This window comes from Strongylocentrotus purpuratus, unplaced genomic scaffold (genome assembly GCF_000002235.5).
Source record: "Strongylocentrotus purpuratus isolate Spur 01 unplaced genomic scaffold, Spur_5.0 spur5_scaffold_14, whole genome shotgun sequence".
Classification (NCBI taxonomy): domain Eukaryota; kingdom Metazoa; phylum Echinodermata; class Echinoidea; order Camarodonta; family Strongylocentrotidae; genus Strongylocentrotus; species Strongylocentrotus purpuratus.
In genome coordinates, this window is record NW_022145599.1 from 17,424,787 (window position 1) to 17,449,598 (window position 24,812).

A 24,812-nucleotide genomic window follows, 5' to 3' on the forward strand; every position below is an offset into this window, starting at 1 on the left:
GGAGAAAAGAGAGAAAATGAGATGGGAGAGAGCGTGAAAGGAAGTGATACAAGCCCCGCATAGACCCTTTCATTAATTATTGCCTTGTTGATGGCAATTAAGGTAGGAGGAGAACATTGGAAAAAGAAATATACATGGAGATGGGAAAGGGAACTCAAAGAGAGGTGATAGGACCCCCTCCTTCACTGGTAATTACCAACAATGCGATAAAAGAAGGGAGAAAAGGAGAAAGTGAAAAAAAGAGAGGACAGCAGACGTGAAAGGATGGTTGTACAACCCCTTTCGCACACCCTCCCAGTATTGAATTAACCACAACAAAATGTTGCACAAGTGGCGGAGCATGGTTCAAACTATCGAGGGGGTGCTGATAACATGGGGCGGTCTTTTAAAAGACCACCCCATGTTATCAGTACCCCCTCGATAGTTTGAACCATGTTCCGCCACTTGTGCAACATTCCCGAACGGCGTTAAGGAATGGAAGATGACAGTTAAAACAATCGCTCGCTTGTGGCTTAGAAAACGAAGATTGATATCTTTTATTGATGTTATAAGGGCGAATCAAAAGAAGGAAAAGGACTGCCATCGATTCTGCCTCATACGATCACGCAATCAATCTGTCCGTCCTTCAAAAATCATAGCATGCCTAACAGAGGTTAACATTTTAATAGTTGGTAAAATGGAGAGTGGCATCTTGGTTTGATTTCGTTTTCTTATAGTCAATATGGTGTTTTGAACGTTTATAACACCTTTCAATTCGCTGGAATTGGCTGCAGATCCGCTATCTCCCTTCGTGCTTTGCTAGTCGTATCTTTGAGGAGCAGCACATCGCAATTTGGGGTGTAAATCCGTCATCTTTCAAGAAGGAGTATGCTCCGACTGAGCCGCTGTCGACTGTCTGCTTCTCTGCAAACAGCCCTCCATCTTCTGTCTACTTCGCTTGGTGGGGATGGTTATTATTGTTTTCTTCGACTCGGCCCCTGGGGTAGATCTTGTCGATGCGGTCACCTCCCGACCCAGGGTCGTGACTGATCGCCTGAACGGCTAGTGTAGACAAGCGTCAATGATTGTCTAAGGGTACGCGTGGCCATCGTAGCCACATAAAAAGAGAAGGGTGAAGGATTGTGCGACTAGCCCACCCCCCCCCCCCACCCACACACACACACACTAACACTTTAACACAGTGAAACCCTGTGGTAATCAATTGAGCTCTTGGGAAACGGCTGTACTCTAGGCATGCCTCAATAAGTGTCTGATGGTAAAAGCACATCTAGAATAAACCTAGGAGGGAAATGAATACCTTACCACCCAGTCCTTTCGTCAACATGGAACGGGGACATGCCTAGTCCGCTTTTGCCGATACGTCTTTTTAAGGCATGCGTTAACGAATGTCGGAGGGTAGACATAGCCAGGAAAAACGAGGAGTGAGTAGGAAAATGAAAATGTGACTTCCCCCCCCCCCTTTTTTTTTTTTTTTTTTAATAATTATGTACATCACGTTAACGCCATGTGCCACCAACTCGGTCCTCAGTTGGGCTAGGAATCTTGTTAACATCATAAACTTTGGAGCCCTTTATGAACCGGTTGCCGTTGCGCCATCTCAACGCATAAGCCAGAACAAAACGAAACAAATCAAACGAGGACGGGAAAGAAATATGCGACCCCCGTCCTCGCCCCCTCATTTCCCTGTATACATCGCGTCCATGTGCTACCAGCTCTGTCCTAGTGAGCTAGAAATATTGTCAACGCCATCAATTATTTAGATCGATGTCCTGAATGAATGCTTATGCGTCCTGGCAGGCAAAGTCAAGCGCCAGTGGGTGTCTGTAGGTAGGCCAGAGAAAAATATGGGGGTAGGGTTCTAGGACAGTGACGCCCCCCCCCCCCCCTCCCTTGAACATGAAAACCATAATTCAAGACACACCCGCCGGGGTAAACATCGTCCTTGTTGTATTACCACCCTTCGACCTAGGGAAGAGCTTGTACTAGTAGTCGGCCTATGGGTAGAGAGAAGAAGGGAATTTCGATTTCTCTTCCTCCCTTTCCACATATTCCATCCAACACACCAGCTTGTATTTCCGAAAAAGATTTGTGAAATATGTTAATGTTGCCCCTCTCCCCTTACACCCCCCCCCCCCCACACACACACACACCCACACCCACATACACATACTATTCTTCGCAAAGTTATAGCGATTGATTTTAATTGCGTTAGGCAATAGAATAGTTATCTTTAAGAAGATGTTCAACTGAATGTGAATATGTATGATGACAGATAATATAACGATCTAGCCTAGTTTCTGCAGGTAAAATTATATTTAGGCAATGCAATGATTAGCCTAGGGCCATGGAGGCAGACGCAACAAGAAACGCCGACTTGAAATTATGTTATTTCCCCAGGCTAGTCGAATTAAAGAGAATCTTGAGTTACGGCTGGAATCAAAAACAAATTCTAACGTAATGCAAACAATTATTGTCAAACATCGCAAGTATCAATGAATATCATCTGCCCAATAATTATGTAACAATTTGTATAAATTATTTGAGCAATAAAGCACAATAATGACGGTATTACATATCTCGTAGGAGTTCCATTTGCAACGTTGTCCCACGTGTACAAATCCGTGTCGGCCAAATTCAGTGTATTCGATTTCCAGCAATCATGTCCGACTGGTCTAAACTTTACTATAATATCTATTACACGATACTATTTCACTTTTATTTTGGATAAACATTTTCCCATAATGTCGGATCAATTAACATTTCTATATAAATTGATATTAAAAGAAACAGAAAATCCGTCGTGTTCCTTTTTTTGCATTTCAGTTATAATATCATGCACATGGGTTGAACAAAAAGTGAAAATGGTACCTTTGTTATATTTCTAAAAAAATGAATAAGATAAAATGTTGTTATGTGTGTTTTAGTAGTTAATAGACTCTTGTTCGTACATTGATTTTGGCCGTGGAAACATGACCACTTCAATCAGTCATCGTTACTCTCACCGATGACCGCCCGTCTGCGGTACCCCTTACTCTCGTTTATAACGATGTTATTAGTTGATGTCTGATAAAAAAAATTGTTACAATAAGAGATGAAATTGATTGGATTCATTGAAACATCACGTCAGACGGCTAGATTAGAGACCAAAAATAACATCGGCTGAATCCGTTTTGGTAGATTGAGGCATTAAATGAAGACAGCGTACGTCCAATTTCATCTGTGAACCATCTGTGCTCTGTAATTACCATGATAAATATTGTCTTTTATCTCTTGCGCCCCTGTTCCATCTCTGCGATTGCCCCGTCTACTTTTGTTATTCTCTTGTTTTTGTGTTTCCTGTTGGTCGTCCACTTCGTTCTATTTTTGTTCTTCATCTATCCTGAACTTTTCTACAATTTCTTTCTATCTCATCCTTCTACCAAGAGTTTACCTGTCTCTGATGGTTTCTCTCTCTCTCTCTCTCTCTCTCTCTCTCTCTCTCTCTCTCTCTCTCTTCTCTCTCTTTATTCCAGTCTTTCTCCCCCACCCCCACCCCCACCCCTCCCTCTCTCTCTTTTCTCTCTCTCTTTCTTGATTTTGTTAGGAGCACGAAGGAACTCTGTCCTCGATCGACTTAAATTTGAACCAAATATTTTAAATTTCAGAATAATTAATTTCTCCATTAATAATCTACGCGATTACAATAATATCTACCTTCCTTCAACGAAAAAAAAACGTCATTTCACTTGATATGAATTTATATTCGCCTAATCCAGACCCAGTAATTAAAAATGCTTCCGACCTAAAATGACATTTTAGGAAAACTTAATCCAGACTATTATTCCTTGAGGAAATTGGATGTTTGAATATGGTCAACTCGAAATCCTCACAGTCTTAATTACCACAATTAATTGAACGAGTTTACCCATCTCCACCACATACCCCCCCCCCCTCTCTCTCTCTCTCTCTCTCTCTCTCTTCTTTTTTTTTCTCCTCATTTGTATTCCTTTCCACTTCCCTTTTCTTTTCTCTAATAATAATTATTGCCTTGCTTTCGTTTATCCAAGTACGATAAAATAGTTTCATGTTAGATTCCTTAGCCTGCAAATGATTACCTCAAAACATGTTAAATACATGTTGAATACAACCCCAACATTGAAAATAAAGGTACAAAATAAAGTTTGCTTCTTTTTTCTTCCTATTTCACTTCTTCATTTCGGTGAAATGAAATGAAATGTCCGCGCAGACAGAAACTCAAGATACATTCGCTTCCTAATTCTTCCCTTGACAAACCAAATCGAATTTTCATCGAAAGCACACACAATCATGCGAGGCATGGGGTTTGCCACAGTGAGAAATGAAGTCCCTGAATTCATTCAACCCTTCATTATACACTCTAGATCTAATGCTCAGGCCAGCCCCCTCGACTGGAGATAATCGAAATAATTCAATATTGCCTCAGCTGACATGACTGCTTGAGTTCACTGCACACACATTCGAGAGTACATTATGCGCGAGGCCTGGATTACCTACCCTGTACGAATGGGAGCTAGAGTATGGTCACAAATCGATGCTTCCTGTGTACACGCCCCTGTCTCACATCATTATCAGGATCGCAATGATTACATCTGAATGAGAATGCCCAACATATCAACAGCTTTTTAGTACACATCTGGCTAGAAACACAACCTCGCGTTGATTCGAAAGACACAGAGCTACAACTGTATGCTATTGCCATAGTAAATAAGCACTGTTTTATGACGTCATTTGTTTGATCGTGATCTCATTTTTTTTTTTTTTTTTGGTAATATGAGGGGAAATGAGATGCAGTCAAAAGAGAGAATGGATTGAAGTGTTGAACATGATATCCCGATTCTGTAAAATATAATTTGTGACTGTTCTTTCAGTTTAATTTGGCTTCTGTACCAAGACCTCTTAAAAGAAAAGGTCTGCATAAGAGCAATGCTAGAATGCGGCGTGCAAATTAGTGACTCCTTAAACTCATAATGGTGCTTCTGTATCGAAACATGAACACATAAGAGGTTAGTTTCAGACTCCTTTGCTCCGACTTCTTTTATCAAGGCAATATGCCTTCGTGCACGCGAGGTTGTACTAGCTCCTTTATGTAAAAAATAAAAAATAAAACTTAAAGGTACATGTAGATGGATACATATTACCCAGAACAACAATATAATTAAGAATGTGACCGTGCTAGATTTGGGGGATTTTACCAAAATAACGATGAACTTCAACTGTGTATAGACCTAAATGTATTCTTCAGCATCTTCGATATTAAGAGAATCAGACAAACTGAATTTATTGGTGCACCACCAATTGCCCCCGAATCAATATCTACGCACCCTCAATACAACCGATTACATCTGCCTCTGTAATATTTCTGGATTGCATCGAAAAAGTGGCGAATCGGCGACCTACTTTTTGATCACGTGCTTTAATAGATATGGCAGTGACTTTCTGCGCGCTGTCGCTTTCTTGATTAATTAAATTGTGTTAAAAGTGTCTGAAGATTGGGGTAAAATGCTAGGCTCCCGCCCAAACCGGGTTTCTGGCGCTCGCCTGGTTAACGCCGGATATGAACTTTGGAAAGTACTGGGGTATTACTGAGGAAGTGGGTACAGGGGGGTATCTTACCAACTAATGCATGTAATTTAGCGTATAGGAGGATAAGGACTGTGATGTGTTTAAGCATTAGCGTACGAAGGTTATGGACGAATAGTGACAGACTGCTTGTGCAAAAGCTTTCTATGTTGATTTATTGTTATCTTGGCGAGTCATGTCAGTGCCCTGTTTTGTTTTTGTTTGCCTACATGTAGTATATACTGAGCCACGTGATCACTTCATCAGAACTGAGTTCGTAAAAGAATCGAATTCCTTGGATTTTTAGCAAAGACTGTTGCATTTCAATATTTCAATGTTAGTATAATGTAACGTTCACGTTTACTTCCAAACATATACCAAAGAGTATTGACAAGTTATGATCCCATTAAATAGCTCATGAAAATGAAGCAACCATCATCAATGCATATTGTGCAATGGTGTGTGCTAACAAAATAATCCTACCAGGTGCTCAATTACTTCACCTGGGTCGAGGGTGACCATTGTAGCAGAGATTCCAACCCCGTACTTTGTGATCAAATGTTCGATGTCCAGAAAACCACTAGACCTGCACAAAGAGGACTAATTTGTTTTGTTCTCGTTAAGATGAATACTTTTCCAATTCCAACAGACCGTTACCTTAAAAACCATTTGGAATAAACAATTCATGCATCGCCGACTGGATATGGAAGAAAAACATCTTCTTCTATTTCTTTTATGACGATACTCAGCAGGATCCATAAGTGAGGATGTAGTGCTGAGGAATCAACTGAGGTGCTCATTTGCAGTGCATGCTTATTGGTGCATTTAAAGCCCCACTGTTCCACTTGTAGCTACTTGCTCCCTCTATATAGAAAAATTCCCCAATCGGTGCCTGTTGGGCCCCCATGATCCTCTTTTTCTTATGTTAGTAGAGAGCTGAGTTAATGAGATAGCCACCTGTCAGTGACCTCGCTGTGTTGTCTAATCCCCTCTGGCCCAGTAGTATTGACGGTCTTTAAAGGGTAGTGCAAGTAAAACTATAGTTCTTAGTCTAGATGCTGGGTGGAAGCGCCCCCTTGAAGGCCTCCGATGAAGTAGCATCAAGAGTGATTTTCATGATGATAGATGGGGGAAATGGAAAGCAAAATGTTGAGAAAATTCTGTCGAACAGGTAGATTGCTCTCTCGTATAACCTCATAGGCATTTCACTAATTCTGTCAATAGAAAGAGTACATCTACCCTCTGTTTCATTTATTTGCATAAGATACACTTTGTATCCGTTAGTGAAGCCGCTGGCTGAGGGGCAATTGTAGGTGGAGGGTATATCGGCATCGAAATCTAGAACACGAAATAAGCGTTCCAATGGCGTCGAGTGCAAAGTGATAATGGCATTGTCAATACGTAGTAGTGTCTCAATGGCCATATACACATGCATTACTAGTTATTTGGTTAGGGGAAGGAGGAAAACCCATCTGCGAGAAAAATAACAAGTTGGTGTGAATGTTGCGCTTGATATACTTCATGTGGCTCTTGAAACATTGGGTCGCCAATCCATTTTCATCGAGATTCGGAGGGGCAATACCGTATGAACTGGAAGCATTTATCAATGTCAATCTGATACTGGGGGGGGGGGGGTGAGATTCCACCCCCCCCCCCTCCTACCATCACCACAGAAATTTTTCTCTCTTTCCTTTCTTCCTCTTCTTATCATTACCATTAATATTCCTAATCTTGTTTTTCTTGAAAAAGTTTTGTTTAACTTATCGCCATTTTAATCTGTTAAACCCTTTTCCCATTAAAATGGCATATGTGCACCTTTGCTGCCTTAAACTTTCGTTAAATCAGATGTATGTTGATAATCATATTAAATACCCATAAATGTGTATCATATATACTGCTATATCTAATAAGTATATTGATTCCATGTATCGTGACAATCTACTATTATTCTAACTGACAAATATTCCATTTTTTAAAATCTCCACTACAGACTTGCGCCGAAAGCAAACTCAGCGACAAGAGCATCTACCCGACCTTCGCCCGGACGATCCCGACCGACGACCTCCTGACCGAAGCCGTGTCCGTCCTCCTCGAGTACTTCAACTGGTACAACGTCAGCATCGTGTCGTCGTCGGAATCGAACCGCCTCAGCGTGAGCGAGAGCCTGCAGTTGAAGCTGCCCACGAAGAATATTCACATCAGCGACGTCAAGATCTACGCGAGCCCCTACATCCCGCCCCTCTATGAACCCGAAAACGGGGTGGAGCCTGAGATGCGTGCGATTGTCCGGGAGACCTACGAACACACTAGAAGTAAGAGAAACATTCTTCGCTTTCTATGATTAATAAATATTAGTTTAGGTTATCCCTATTCCACATCTGAGTGTGAATTTATAAGCAAGAAAAAGAAGAAGAAAAAACAAAATGCTTTTTTATTTTGTATTCATGCTATTCTTTTTTCGGGGGGTGGCGATAACACGACAAGACAGTCTCGAAAAGTAATCTAAAAATTTCCGACAAAAATACACAAACACAACTGGCACTGGGGCGTAATACCTCACGTCCCACTGATGACGCTTCTGACGCTTTATTTTAGTTCTCTAAAAGTAGAAGGAAGATTACCGTGGTTACACTATTGGAACATTCTTGTCTACACTTGCCACTCACGACACAGAGAATAAATAGTATCCTGGGAAGATGTGGAAAGCCGTCGTAACTGAATTTTGCACATGCCCAAACGAGAGCAACAAAAGTTGTATACTCCCACGAAAAAGCGGATACAGCGCATATTACCATGATTACTGTCTGACAAAATGGACATGTAAATCACTCGAATAATAATAAATCAAGCTTATCACTGCTATACAAGTTCAAATCCATCTTTACCTCAACCCTTAACCCTTAACCCTTAACCTTCATGACCTATGGGAACCCGACCTAAATGTAGGTGATATGATTACACAGTTCATTCAACAAGTACGTGTTCTTCATGTAACGGTTTTTTGTATGTGTGTTTCATGTATACAAAAACAACAATTTATTGAAATGGCAACCCCTTTTATCCTTCCGAATGTTCGTCTTTATCAAACCAATCTAAAAACCCGTATCATATCCCGTCCTCAAGTCGCTGTGCATCTACATGTACCATTGGTTGTACACTTGGGTTTCAATCCGGGAAATTTTTAATTGATCTGTCGATCCCTGTGGACAATTAAAATGGAATTTGCTCGGTTGTTGCTTCGAGCTGTGAAAATAATCCCTTTTGATGAAATCGAGCAGATCATGAAAAGGGAAAGTGAGCAGCGGTTTAATTTGTTTTCGTCCGGTCATATCACTATTGCTATAAATCCACTTAGTTTACACGGGAATTCAGGCAATGATGTTTATGGGGTAAAACAAACCTAGGGTACCCCCCTCCTATTTTCTTTTCCTTGTAGACCTGCATGTATGCCATTATAGATAGGGGCGAAAGGCAAGGAAATTAATTGGGAACACAAATTTAGCCACATATCCTTTACCTCGTCATACAGTGTCCTCATTTCTTCATTTCAAATCTTGAGGTACGTTCGTCAAGTTATGATCAGAGAAGAGATACATCGCCAAGAGACCCAGAAGATATCACTAAAGACACAACGTTTAATTGATATGTACAAAACTAGGTTAAGTTTCCAATTGTAGCGATCATTTCTCTTCCTTACACAACATGCTTGGTGTTTTTTTTTTGCATTATATTTTCCCTTCGAATGCCTAAAGGTCGAGTAAGAATACGCGCGTCGGGTGTCGTTAACCAGCGATGAGGGCGCACTGTGTGGCCTAACAGTAGTACAGTATATTCTCTTTATTGGAGGGCATTCTACCCCTAAAACTTGCTTCTCATATCCTCTGCTTCGTTTTCGGTTATGATCCTGCATGTGCATGTAACCCCACACTGACCAAGAGAAAACTTTCATTGATTTACCCTTTTCCCTGCGTGACTCGACCTAAGGGAGGGCCATCGGCTCGCGGTCTAACAGAATCATGTAACTAGTCCGCTGTTCCAAAAAGAAGGGAAGGTAGGACAAAACAAAATGGCGTCGTCAACTGAGATAGGTCGACCCCTGTGGGTCCAATATCTTTCGTTCCACTTTTCTCTCGTGTGTCGTGTTGCCCCTGGAAATTGTACATTCTCCGATGTCTTTGAGTGTTCCTCTTAAAACCAATGTTCCCGAATAAATAGCACACGTGTAGAAGGAGCAGGAAGGAGAAAGAACAAAATATATTTATTACAAGAGAGATCCAAACGGACTAAAAAAAAAAACGACTGTTGACTCGGTAATGTTCCACTTGGTACAATTTACCCAAATTTAATAGAATTGAGGAAAATAAGAAAATGTAGTTTAGCTATAATTTTACTCTAAAGCTAAACCATTGCCATGATATTAAAGTGAATAGGTAATAGCCCAAGCCATAAACATTACAACGACCAAGTATTTTGTTTTGTCTTTTGATTGTTCTTTCTTTCTTTCTAAAGTCTACATCTTTATTGGCGAGCTTTGGGAGGTTTACGAACTTCTACACGAGATGATGTACCATGGTCTCTTAGAAAACGGCGAGTATATGGTCATCTGGGCTAACCAAGAGAACTTCGATTACAAGCAACTTCATCTCTTTCAGGGAGGTAGGTATAGAGGAGATTCTCGCTCTTATCCTGCCACCGGGTTAATTTCCATTGTGCCAGGCCCCAAATCCCCGCAGTGCCAAGTTTATAACGAGATAATCGGATTAACGCGATGGTACTATCAATAGCGCGTGCAAAACACTAGGCACAGTCCAATAGGCATGAACAATAACTGCTATTACATATGCGTGCAGACATGCAAGAAGCAGAGGAGCAGTAGCTTGCTGAGGTGTACATGGCATTATAACAATAGCGTGCATGCATCCTTATGGCAGGCTATGAGTTTAACGATCAATTTATTGATTTCATTTGATTCATCTCTGTATTAAATGTATTTTTGTTTGCAATTTTACAAATGAAATAATCAGTACAGGCCCTTTGTTTATAGTTACCACGTATTATACCTCCCTCGAGAAAAAAAATGTGTGACATCGAACTTATGTCTAGAAAGGCCAACGTCTACAGTGGCCACTTTCTTTGGTTCCCTCGGGCGGCCTCGGTAGACATCTCAAAATGTAGTTACGTAATTATCGATGACAATAGAAAACAATGAAATGGACCATATATTCGCATCAGATCAAGAAATAAAACGAGTGGGCTACCAGAATAAATAAAGTTTGATACCAAAATCACCCTAAAATACAATAGGAATTATGTAAGTAATCTTTTTTTTTTCTTAAATGGGAAGGAGTCTACTCCCATTTAAATTAGAATTCACGGATCTACCGTGTGAGTCAAAAAAAAGTTTACACCTAGAAAATTGCTAATTATTTGAAAAATCATCTATGAACAGTATATCATTATACATCTTATGAAAGAGTGTTTTATCTCAAATCATTTGGTATCATTTTTGTGTGATATGTGTTTACGCTTCGATGAACAGGAGGCATTGTTTGCGACAGTCCCGCTGCTGTCGCGGTGTTTACTCAGTGTGAAGGCTCTCCGCTATAACACCGCGACAAACACGTGTGATTTGTTTACTTACCTATCACTGACCTCTTTTCTCCAGCAATGGGGAACATAAAGTGAAATAGAAATAAAGTAACCAGTGGATTCAAATTGATTTTATTATTATGTAGATATTATAATTATCCAAATAAAAATATTTCACACTTCAAAAAATTAAAATATTCTGACTGGAAGCAATAAAAATGCTAGTTTTTTAAAAAGTAATATGATCGAGCTAGCTACATGAGGAAGAGTGTGTAAAGTACAGCTAGCGCGCGCAATTTCAAGCAATCGAAAACCCCGCGCTGAAGTATTTCCGGTCATATCGGGGTCACTCGCGGGTCATGAGCCATGCATACACGTGTTTGTTACGGAGGTAATAAAAATCACCCGCTGCAGCGTGAATGGGTACATGATATTTATCCCGCTGCTGCAGCGGGATAACTTTTCTACTGTGAATGCATTTGTAGCGGTGTTATGGCGGTGTCGCCGCTCCGCTACAACACCGCTACAAATTTCAAAACCACTGTGAATGGGGTATTAGAATAATAACTGCCAAAGTCCTAGATGTGCTTCATGAATACCTTTTATTTGCCCTCTTGAAAAGAATACGTCCACCTGCGTATCTTAGAATGTACCGTTGGTGCATAAATGAATAATGTTACATAACTTTCATGAGCGCATATCCAGTATTCATATTTGGTGGGTTTTACCTTTTTGGTACATTAATGACCTTTATCTGCCCATGCGCAGATTGTATCTGTAAACTCCCTTATTCCCTTATTAAAAGAAGCTGAAATTCTGAAACATACACAGGTTACAGGGCAAAATATTTAGGACGCTTACCCCATCCCCTGGTAACTTAACATTTCTCACCTCACCTGTGCAATTATCGATGGTTATGCCGCATACATATCGACTCACATTTTACGCATTTTCATTCTAATCTTTAAAGATCCTTACCTTCGCCAACCTTCGAGGGAGGTCATGATGTACTACCGGACGTTGCTGGCGCTCTTTCTCTCTCCTGCTACCGATCCGAGTTACGATAATTTCCAACGAAAGACCTATAAAAAACTCCAGGAACCCCCTTTCAACTTTGACTTTGGAGATGCAGTTGACGTTCTCGGAGTAAGTATATACATGTAGTTATCGCTGTTCTTAGTATTTCATATCATGTTTGGGCAAATCAAAGCGGTGTGAAAAAGGGGGCTTTTTGCCTTGGAGATTTACAGTTTCCCAAAGCCTATCACCCTGACAAAAAGACACCTCGCAGTTTGCTTTGACTTACATGTGAATTCATAGCAAGATACTCTGAGCTGTTGCACTTTTTTCCCCTAACAAGCTACATTAATTCAAAGTAGCCACACGAAGAAATCAAAAGTGTTTTGAATTGATGCAAAACTCATATATTATTACGAAGGGGAAGCCTTGCCGATCAAATACAACAACTCTTCTCTATTTGGGGCCCGCAGTAATCAACTCTCAAAAATGTTAGTTTTGAGATCCAGATTTTCTGCCTTCAGCGGTCCTTTGTAGAGCGTCAATATTCGTGACGTCATATACGAGACACGGCTGGCTAGCTGCATACTGCTACACGGCACTGAGCTGTTCGTCCAGTGTGTGACGTCACAATTCAGAGCTCGCTACGCTTGTGTGTTTGACTTACGTTCAGGGGCGTTCGGGGGTCTAAGGAGGGTCTTGAACAATTGCATTTTACGCCTTTCCATGATATCTATATGATTTCTCAGTAAATTGTTCTATTTATGAGTTGTTAGTGAATTATCTTTGTGTAGCTCCTTTAATGATGACTGATTATTCCGCCTTAATTTACGATGGTTGAGTTACCACCTTAACGTCACATGAATAATAAATTAGCTTCGCGGTGCTGCGAATGTAATGAATGATATGAATGTCCAAACGCAACGTGAGTTGAATTGAATCCTCTTGCACACCACTACTTGTTAATACCCGTAATTATATAAAGAATCGCAAATAAACACGGTGCCAGTCACGTGTGCGTAGGTGTGGGGAACGTCAGCCGATGATTGTGAGAAAAGGGTGGAACAGTGAGGGGGAAGCACGTGGCAAGAACATAGGACGACCCATTCCAGCACTCTCCCCTCCCCTAGATGACCTCGGTCAACTTGCATTTCATCCACCGGCCGCTGCCCCCCTCCCCCAATGGTGCAAGTGCCCCCCCCCCCCCCCCCCCCCTCTACTACCGCTGTTAAAGAGAAGGTTGAGTTTTCGGAAGAGGTGAAAAATAATCTCTGAGCGTTATCATGTTATTATGCAAGTGTGGAAGAACATCAGATAACAAATGTTCCCTGAAAAGAATGGCTCTTCAAAATGCCTTAATATTCTAAATATGACATGCAACAGCATAAAAATCGGGACGGATTTTTATGCCACATGTTTATGTAGTCCCATATACATCTTTCTGTGTACAGTGCTTGTAATGTTACCAAGCAAATTTCTTATCATGTTGATAATTCCAGAACCTTGAATTACACACTAATACTTATATGCTAGATGATCAACCTTTTCTGATCGATTCCACAACTGTTCTCTCCCCATGCAATCGCATGACCAGAACCCAACTTTATATTTAAGGAATAAACATTTTTACCCACTTATATGATTTATTTCGAAAGGCAAAACGTTCTTGAAATTGTTTAAACCATAGCGTAGAACATTACATTGCTCGAACGCAACTATTCTCGAAATAGCAACTCAATTGCAATTGTAATACCTATAGAACATCCAGTAGCAATCATGTTATGGTTACGTAATACATCATTGTCAGGTTTGCACTTTTCAATAGGTGACACACAAAGTAATAACAATCGCCTTTAAAGGGTGATTTTTCGGAAGTACAGTAGTCGCGATTATGTAATATTGCGTTAGTATGTGTATCGAATACTGATGAAAGACATGCAATGACATTAAACCTTATCAAATGAACCAGGGAATAATTTTCTGGGATTAAACGGAAGAAATTCCAACTACTCAAATTAAAGTTTGACTTCGATACACACCATCAAATCACTCATTTCGTACGACCCCCTAAAGGAAGATGTCCATGTCAGTCCGAAAGTGAGGGATGAAGTTACTGTTCTCGATTCAAAATAGAATTAAGACCAGACAAACTGGATCATAAACTTTCGTTTTTACAAAACAATAGCTGAAACCGTATACATTTATTTCGATGTTTATTGGCTCGGAACTAGTTTTCTTTGCCCCAAGACAGTGTTGACCAATTACCACCCTAAAGGGTAAACTCAATACATACGTGGGAATGTGATTCTGACGCGGACTCGCAGGAAACTGAAATGTATATGCCCCAGAGTCCTGTAGATAGCCATCAGTCGGTATTCAATGTAAATTTGGCGTCTGAAAAGAGGCGACTTTAGGCCAGTCCCATCGTAGTCTGCTCGCACAGACTCTAACTTGAGATTTAAAAAATAATTGTATAGAGTCTTGGCCGAGTCTAAATTTGTCAGTCTGAAATGAGGCTGTTTCAGGAGCTGCTACAGTACATAACTTACGGACTCCAGCCTCAGTATAGTCTCCTTACCCAGACCTACCGTTATGCACTCCCTACTGACAAGGGTCTGCACTTGCAAGACTAGTCCCACCTAGCCACCACAGCGCTTCTGGGGGGATAACATTTCGGTCAAATATTCGCTAGAAGGGAAGGATTTACCTATATATTTTCAATTTTTAGCGTTACCCAGGAAAGATAATTGTGATTAATGTTGTAACGTGTGGGGGCGTAATTTGATATATTGCTATTTGCCTTTCAGGTGGAACCTATAATTAGAAGTAATTTATGACTTTTTTTCTAGAGCACATGCCGTTTTGAACTGCGGTAGTACATGTAAATGGAAATTATCAGGTGACGACGTATTCCTGGCAAAATGATACTTCCGCTGATCATGCGTACTGTCTTATCATGGTATTGGAGAATCAAATCAAACGTTATTAATCACCATTTTAAAGGTGCAATTATTACGTTTCCAGTAAAACTGAATGATAAGATCAGAATGAGCACCGAAAGGAAGACATGACGTCAGAGTGTCAGGGCGTGTTTATGCTCAACTTTTTCTGGCCAGAATCAGGCATCTGTTACGCGTTTAGTTTAAAACACGGTTGCGCCGTTTCTCACTTTTGTAGAATCACCGAAAAACGGCGATCACGATCGCCGATCGTAAACTCACAAAAAGATGCGTTTACAATTTGTAAACGCGTTTAAATGGGGTCAACGCACTGACCTCTAGTGGGTCTACGTAGCATGCACAGTGTAGGTTTGCGAATCCAGCTGCAAGGCCAATTAAGGCCACTCAGTGAGAGTTGCCTGGAGGAGCCAGAGAAGTGAGCATAAACAGTACACCGTGGAACTGCGATTACGATGAGCGTTTACGATGTGCGTTTCAAATCGCTCATTCTGCCTTCAAAATTGAGCTTAAACGCACCTTCAGTCATGTTATTGGATTATGCAATCTAAAAAAAGGATCAACTCAAAAGTAGGATTTCTTAGAGATGTAGTCGAGTTCTGGGTCCCGTCCTATAAACAGATCCGATTAGTCGCAACTTATTTGCAATTGATACCAATCGCAACTACATGTATGTACATAAGAAATAAGAGAATGCAAACTTGGATTGGATAGAGGACGCATCTCTTTATAAGAAGGGGCCTTGACATGCAATTACAATGTGAAGGGAACTGTTCGGAGGCGATTGGAAATATTGATCATGTTGCACGTAAGGCCAAATAAATATTTAATAAAACATGTTTAGCGTCCTGCCTTTTTGAAAAATAGGAAGGAGGAGGCCCTTTTCTTCTTTTTTTCTTCAAAATGGCCGCTCAAAATTGCCGCTAGGAACATTTTCCCTGACACCCGAATTATTTTTCAAGATGGCCGGCGGCATTTTTTTTCCATTTAAAAAAAAATAAAAAATAGATCATTTTAGGAGTGTTTTTCATGCTGTTTTTTTATTTAACAAAATAAAAAGAAGAAGAAGAAAAAGGAGGCGACCATCAAAAAGGAAGCGGGCGGGGACGCTAATCATGTATTTTTTTTGTTAATGGCCTAAGTATGGGTGCGTACTGTCCGGTTTTGAAATCATCAAAATGAAAAGAAGTGGGCTCAGTCTTGATAAGAGTCACATTTACTGTACACAGAAATGTATATATTGGACTATACAAACATGTGGCGTAAAAATTGTGGTCCACAACCTTTTAATAACTATTGTTTGTCATATTTCGAATATGAAGGCATTTAAAGAGCCATCCTTTTCAGTGGATATTTTTGCTATGAAATGTTTCCACACCGTTACAAAAAAATATAACAAAACTCACAAATTGTTTGTGGCCTTTCCCAGAACCCACGAGGTATTTAGAAAGATTTTTAAATTACTAACAGGGGAGAGATTAAATAATTTCTTGGTTGTTTTCATTGATCTCCTGGAACCTCATGAAAATTTAAGTGAGGTTTAACTTTAATCGTTCTATTAATAGCTTGGAAGAAAAAAAAGGTTGAAAGAATGTGAGCTGCAGATATTATAATACGCTTACTGTCTTTGCAATGGAAAGCAGGTGCACTTGTTTGTGGTTACGTCCATACGTATTGATTAACTTGAAGATGATTCTCATCGAGCTAATGCTGATGTTAAAAGGGTTTCTACAGAGGAGACCGTTTCATTTTCCAGCTGGCGCAAAGGTTTGTTGCCCGAGTGAGCATTCACCCTGTCTCTTTCCCTCTCTCTCTCTCTCTCTCTCTCTCTTTATCTCTCCCTCTCTCTCTCTGTCTGTCTCTCTGTCTCTGTCTCTGTCTCTCTCTCTCTCTCTCTCTCCCCCCCCCCTCTCTCTCTCTCTCTCTCTCTCTGTCGAGTGATAACAATCTGTCCAAAAAAAAATCCTAGCTGACATCAAATTGATTTAAACACATGAATGAAAAATAATCGCAGCAATCTGAGAAAGATCTGCTAAAGGTTTAATCATAGTTATTTCAAAGTTGTGATTGAACAAGAAAAAATTGACAGATCTCTGATTTCCTCAGAAACCAGCTCTCCTATCATTTATGTAATTTCAATGGTCATTATTTTTTCTCTTTCATAGGGAATACTTGGGCCCTGGAATTTACCAACATTTGGTTTCTTTTATTTTTGATAATTTTGATATAAGGGCGGATTTCTCCTGTTAAGGATGCATTCTTACGTTGTAATAATGAAGTTCGTCTGTTCTTACGATGTCGCATTTTTACTTCGCATCTCTTAGCGGACCGAGATATGTCACACCTTATTGTCAGCGAACGTGATAAAAAATCAGGGACAAAGTTTCATCAAACGATTTCAACAATCGCGGTGAAGTAAAAACGAATAGGGTTTGGATGTGCACATCCCCTCGTCAATAAAGATGCACTGGGAAATGGAATATTATTAAGTGACTGACCCTTCGCACCGCGTTCCGCCCTCCCTTACCCCCCCCCCCCCCCCCCCCCCACACTCACACACACACACACACACACACAAATGATTCCGTCATAGATATTGTTGTAATGGTTATTCCATTCCCCTCTGAATTTCTCAAGCTTCAATTTTTTTTTAACGTTTGACGAGCTCCTCGAGGGGTTCCGCAGAACTTAGCAATCAGGGTAGCTAGCATGTTCGGCGTCTCGGTTTCGCCCTCGTCGGAGATATGAAGATTTTCTTGAGAATCGCGAAATGATCTTCTAGAGCGTCGAGAGGATGAATTATGAGGATAGGGAAAAATAAATGATTTGATACGAGCCCTTGATTGCCTTTTTGGAGAGATTTGGCGCCTCTTCTGGTTTCAAGAGACTTCAAGTGGAAGATTAGCACGTCAGCTGAACTTTTTCAGATTAATACTTGGCATTTTCAACCTAAAGGGTTCATTATGCACATATCATTTTCTTGGTAATCCCAAGCGAAAAGAGCAAATATTCTCAGAGTAGGGTTTATTATGACGCAAACCACTTTGCAAAAGAGGTCTCCAGTAAAGTGTATTCATTTTGAAGGAAATATTTCTGCGGTCAATTGTCCTCTCTTCCCCATCATGCCATTAATCATCTGTCATCTTCCCATCTATCCCATTTCACGCTTTCAGAATCCTTTGAGGTTTGGTTTCGGTCTATTCAGGTTTTATCATTGCAAACTACAAATCCTGAATAGATTTATACCAGACAGTGTTCTTGCATGATAAGAAGAAATCCATCCTCTACTAGTAAAAAGGTCGAGCATTGCAAATTATAAATACATGATTGTATTTGAAATGTGTAGTTGAAATAAAAGATATGAAAGTATAATTTATCTATACAAGATATGTTATTATTTCATAAGCTGCAGTAACTATATATTTTGTCACTTCGTTTATTATATTATTTGTCTTTGGCATCAGAGAGTTCCTAATTTGGTGAAAGTTGGTAATGATACGATCACTGAATCATACGCCCAAACTTTCTGATTATTGTAGTTCTTGCGTTATTGGAATTATGGAATACACCAAATATTTATGTTTAAATTAATGTTCTCTCTCTCTCTCTCTCTCTATTTCTCTCTCTCTCTCTCTCTCTCTCTCTCTCTCTCACTCATTATCTTTTCATGATTCCTTCTTTTCCCATGCTTCTATTTACATTTTTCCTATACCTCTGTTTCCCTCCTCTATCTTTACCCTCATTTTCCTCCTACTGCTACCCTTTCCTCCCTTCCATACCCTGCCCTATCCTCTTTTCCATTCTATTTGTCTCCTCCTCCTCCTCCTCCTCCTCCTCCTCCTCCTCCTCCTCCTCCTCCCGAATATCCCTCTCTTTTTGCTCCTCCTAACTCCTATATTAACCTTCCGCTTCTTATTCCTCCTTCATTCTCGCATTTCTTTCTCCCCATACACATTTTCCTTCAACCCTTCGTATTTCTTCCCATTCCCCTGATCATCCCTCATCTCAAACCCTCATCCTCTCCATCCATTCTCCTCCTTCTCCTCTCCATATCTTCTCTCCTTCTCCTTTCCATCTCTTCTCCTCCTTCTCCTCTCCATCCATTCTCCTCCTTCTCCTCTCCATATCTTCTCTCCTTCTCCTTTCCATCTCTTCTCCTCCTTCTCCTCTCCATCTCTTCTCCTCCTTCTCCTCTCCATCTATTCTCCTCCTTCTCCTCTCTATCTATTCTCCTCCTTTTCCTCTCCATCTCTTCTCCTCCTTCTCCTCTCCATCTATTCTCCTCCTTCTCCTCTCCATCTCTTCTCCTCCTTTTCCTCTCTATCTCTTCTCCTCCTTCTCCTCTCCATCTATTCTCCTCCTTCTCCTCTCCATCTCTTCTCCTCCTTCTCATTTTCCATCTCTTCTCCTCCTTCTCCTCTCCATCTCTTCTCCTCCTTCTCCTCTCTATCTCTTTTCCTCCTTTTCCTCTCTATCTCTTCTCCTCCTTTTCCTCTCTATCTCTTCTCCTCCTTCTCCTCTCCATCTCTTCTCCTCCTTCCCCTCTACACCCCTTCTCCTCCTTCTCCTCTCCATCCATTCTCCTCTTTCTCCTCTCCATCCATTCTCCTCCTTCTCCTCTCCATCTCTTCTCATCCTTCTCCTCTCCATCTCTTCTCCTCCTTCTCCTCTCTATCTATTCTCCTCCTTTTCCTCTCCATCTCTTCTCCTCCTTCTCCTCTCCATCTATTCTCCTCCTTCTCCTCTCCATCTATTCTCCTCCTTCTCCTCTCTATCTATTCTCCTCCTTCTCCTCTCCATCTCTTCTCCTCCTTTTCCTCTCCATCTCTTCTCCTCCTTCTCCTCTCTATCTATTCTCCTCCTTTTCCTCTCCATCTCTTCTCCTCCTTCTCCTCTCCATCTATTCTCCTCCTTCTCCTCTCCATCTATTCTCCTCCTTCTCCTCTCCATCTATTCTCCTCCTTCTCCTCTCTATCTATTCTCCTCCTTCTCCTCTCCATCTCTTCTCCTCCTTTTCCTCTCCATCTATTCTCCTCTTTCTCCTCTCCATCCATTCTCCTCATTCTCCTCTCCATCTCTTCTCATCCTTCTCCTCTCCATCTCTTCTCCTCCTTCTCCTCTCCATCTATTCTCCTCCTTCTCCTCTCCATCCATTCTCCTCATTCTCCTCTCCATCTCTTCTCATCCTTCTCCTCTCCATCTCTTCTCCTCCTTCTCCTCTCCATCTCTTCTCCTCCTTCTCCTCTCCATCTCTTCTCCTCCTTCCCCTCTACACCCCTTCTCCTCCTTCTCCTCTCCATCTCTTCTCCTCCTTCTCCTCTCCATCTCTTCTCCTCCTTCTCCTCTCCATCTCTTCTCATCCTTCTCCTCTCCATCTCTTCTCATCCTTCTCCTCTCCATCTCTTCTCCTCCTTCTCCTCTCCATCTCTTCTCATCCTTCTCCTCTCCATCTCTTCTCCTCCTTCTCCTCTCCATCTCTTCTCCTCCTTCTCCTCTCCATCTCTTCTCCTCCTTCTCCTCTCCATCTCTTCTCATCCTTCTCCTCTCCATCTCTTCTCCTCCTTCTCCTCTCCATCTATTCTCCTCCTTCTCCTCTCTATCTCTTCTCCTCCTTTTCCTCTCCATCTCTTCTCATCCTTCTCCTCTCCATCTCTTCTCCTCCTTCTCCTCTCCATCTCTTCTCCTCCTTCTCCTCTCTATCTCTTCTCCTCCTTCTCCTCTCCATCACTTCTCCTTCCATCCACAGATTCCTATCGAGGCGGCCTACCTCTACGACAATGTGTACAACGTGTATGCTCCAGCACTGAACGAGACCTTGGCCGCTGGTTACGACATCAGGAATGGAACGGAGATCCTGCGCAGGATTTTGTGCAGGAAACATGCTAGTAAGTTTCGATTTCAACCACTCATAATCCAGGTCTTCGATTAGTAGAAGAGGGTTTAAATTCGGCTCAACTACTGTCTTTATTAGATATATAATATTCTTCACTTTCACAGTACTCCAGCACTGAACGAAATCCTAGCTGAGACTTACGATATCAGCAATGGAACGTAGATCATGAGCACGATATCATGTGTCGATTTAGACTACTTCTCATCCAGCCCTTACCCTAATAGCAGTCTCTTAATCCAGCCAAAAAGGGGTTTTAAAGTAGGATTAAACCATCAATATAAGATAGCCTATGGATTATAACTCTCCCCATTCCCCTATTCATCCCTCTTCTTAATCCCTTCATCCTCTTCCTTATGCTCCTCCTTCTCCTCTCCATCTCTGGATGATATTAATCCTGCGAGAAGGGGATAAAACTTGGGTTAATCTTCGATCTTGAACATATCGTCACCGCCCCCTTAATCTTAAAGGGATCCGGTAACTTTGTCTCAGATTCTGAAACAAAATTCTGAATTTAGCTCGTGATGCAATGATATTTATAAACCTTTAGGTCAGTCAGGAACCCCATGTCTTTTACAAGCCGATCGCCTGTCTGATTATCAAGATATTTATGATTGGAATTACAAATTTTGAAAACCGTTCGCCTGACGGTTTTCATAACACTACAGTCTATTGGGGAAAACGAGTATGGTAAAACCGGTCACTCAAAGATTTTTACTTTTTTTAGGCACTTCTTGATCATTTTGAAGCGCGATTTTTTTTTAGAGCTTCAATATTACACCATATCACAGACACTGATAACCCGTAGGGCCGTGTATCTCAGATTTAACATTGCTAAACGATCCCTTTAAGAAAAGGGAGGAAACTGTTGGGTTGAATTTAAAAGTTCTAAATAAAGGCGATCTCCAATTCTAAATCTTTGAATTTCACACACCTGTTTCTGTCGTATTCCAGCTCTTAGTCAAGCAGAAGAAAGATTACATTCTTAATCCGATGAATCTTTCTACATGTATCTCGAAAAGTTTTTTAATCTTGAATTTTCAACCACTTGATCAGACCATAATCCAGCCCTTAATCCAACGGAAGGCGGTTTATATTTGGGTTAACCTTCAATTCAATTTCAATTCAATTTCAATTTATTATTTCATAAAAAATCACATACAATATATATACATTGAGAATTGTGCTGGATCATTTACACCCTATAAAGCCGATGGCTTGAGAGAAGTGGGTGGACCCATATCAATAATAATCGGAGAAAAACTTGGCCACTGCCCAACCACCCCTTTTAACACTTTCAATCCTATTCCTAATCCAGCTCTTGGTCAGCTAGAGGTGAGAATTCTTGACCATCTTCAAACCACCACTGTCACGTGATTTTTGTGATATTTAATAGTTTTCCCCCTCAAAACAGAAAAACAAAAATGATTTTTCACAATTTTTTTTTTCTTCACAAATAAAGATACGATATACACTATTAAAATGCAAACAAAAATATGAAAACAAAACTGTATTCATATAGTCATGTAGAAAATATATAGTATACAAATATACCAAACTGCTAGAATGTATAGTGGAAATTGTCTATCTGAGCAAGATAATGATATGATCATTGATACTAATGATGACTTAATAATAATATATTAATAATAACAATAGTATTGATAAAAATAGTAATGATAATAATAGTAGTAAGATTATACTAATAATAATGATAACAACGATGATGATGGTGATGATGATGATGATGATGGTGATGATGACACTAATAATATAGCAGTGAAAAGAGATACATGTATATTAAAGCTTTACTACTTTCCTATTCTTTAATATTTCTCGATTTTGCAGTACCAATCATCTCTTTAATGGCAATTGAAAAACACTCTAAAATACAATCGACCGTCTCCCTATTTATACGATTTAATTTCAGTTACATGCACAATCTTCCATTCATTTTTGTTTCAGGTATAACGGGGCGACCAAAGTATATAGATGCACGCGGTGACGCCTATGCCGATATAACAGTGATTGCGGTCAAGTTGGGAGAGGACGTCGACGAAACATTCGGCTACATCATGCACCCCGTCGCCACCATCAAAATCACGAATAGCACCCCGGTAAATGTCTTTGCTTCCATATTTCGCATCTAAATCAGAAAGAATCATGTTCGACCAGAACATTCAATCTAATCATACTATATGTATAATAGTTTGACAATCGATCCACGGGTCACGTTTTGTAAAACAAAAATGAATTTGATATTGTGTTTTCGCTCGTATTTAAAGGTGGCTTCAAATGAACTCCCTCTATTCACAAACAATTATACTTGTGTATACGACAATTTTTTTAAAATATGACACATTTATCAAAGCTTAATGCTGATGATGTTGCAGCTCACAGAGATACAGAGGCGTACGAACGAGGGGTGGGGGCTCTAGCCAACACCCCTCCCTCCCCCCCCCCCCGCGCCATAGACAATATCCAATATTATATAACAGTCTTACAGTGAAATTGCTTGTCAAGCACTCAATTTAATGTTTAGACATTTTTCGTATTTATTTTATTTTACAGGAAGTAGAACAGTCATGTCTTGGAAACGGAACATCTTTCCAATGGGTGAGTACATTCTTATAAATTGTTTCGTTTAGATTAACCAAGGATGGGTCAAATGGGGTTGAAACGGACTCGGTTCATCCCCACCCCTCGTATTAATAGCAAATTTGGCCCCACTGCACTACTTATAGCTACTTGCGCCCTCTATATAGCAAACAATGCCTAGTCGGTGACCATTGGTCCCCCATGGTCCCCTTTTTTATATTAATTGAGAGTTGATTTGATGACATAACCACCGACAGTGACCATGCAGGGAGGTATAATCCATCCTGGCCAAACATATATATGTACCACATAACCAAGCTTCCTGCTTCTTCTACATCAATGTAAATAGTTCCTTCTTCATTTTCTCTTCTTTCTTTTTTCCTTTTGTTTACAATTAATGATATCGCAAGACCAGTAATGAACTTTATCTTTAAACAATGTCTCCCCACCCCCACCTCCCCCTCTAGGTGTACGAGCCTATCAACGGGACCTTCATTCCGTGGATCAGCGGTAGCGTGCCCCTGGCCGTGCCCACCTGCGGCTTCTACGGCGAGTTCTGTGACACACCCTACAGACCCATCGTCGAGATCGTCTCGGGTGTCGTCGGCGGTCTTCTTCTCGTCATCCTCATCGTTGCCATCACCGTGTATAGGTAAGCCACTGTCAGGCCGTGGTTTACGATTCTTGTATTATTGTTATTGTTATTATTATCCCATCTATTGGGGTACCTATGATATACAAGATTAACTTCTTCACCTACTATTCCACTATATGTCTATCAATTTTTTTTTTATTATGTATTCTCTTGTTAAAGGCTATGTTTAACAATGTTTCCAGTTGTACATATATGTGATGCACGGCCCTACGTGTTATCAGTGTCTGTGATATGGTGTAATATTGAAGTCCTAAACATTGCGCTTCAAAATGATCATGAAGGACTTCAAAACAGAACAATTTTGAGTGACCGGTTTTACCATACTCATTTTCCCCAATAGACTGTAGTGTTATAACAAACTGTTCAAAACCGTTTGGCAAACAGTTTTTGACATTTCAAATTCCAATCATAAATATCTGGATAATCAGACAGGCGATCGGTTTGTAAAAGTCATGGGATTCCTGACTGACCTTAAGGTTTATAATTATGATTGCAGCATGAGCTACATCCAGGATTTTGTTTAGAATTT

General features: G+C 40.5%; 1 protein-coding gene across 1 annotated transcript in view; it reads left to right on the plus strand.

The window, feature by feature from the left end:
- Nucleotides 1-7,573: 7,573 nt before the first annotated feature.
- Nucleotides 7,574-24,812, plus strand: part of LOC576733 (speract receptor) — a 33,614-nt gene continuing 16,375 nt past the window's right edge. The window contains exons 1-7 of the mRNA XM_030984339.1: nucleotides 7,574-7,889; nucleotides 10,087-10,233; nucleotides 12,137-12,312; nucleotides 20,887-21,025; nucleotides 22,996-23,147; nucleotides 23,602-23,646; nucleotides 24,096-24,280. Coding sequence (XP_030840199.1) covers nucleotides 7,850-7,889; nucleotides 10,087-10,233; nucleotides 12,137-12,312; nucleotides 20,887-21,025; nucleotides 22,996-23,147; nucleotides 23,602-23,646; nucleotides 24,096-24,280 — 884 coding nt within the window. The 5' untranslated portion in view covers nucleotides 7,574-7,849. The remainder of the gene's footprint in view (nucleotides 7,890-10,086; nucleotides 10,234-12,136; nucleotides 12,313-20,886; nucleotides 21,026-22,995; nucleotides 23,148-23,601; nucleotides 23,647-24,095; nucleotides 24,281-24,812) is intronic.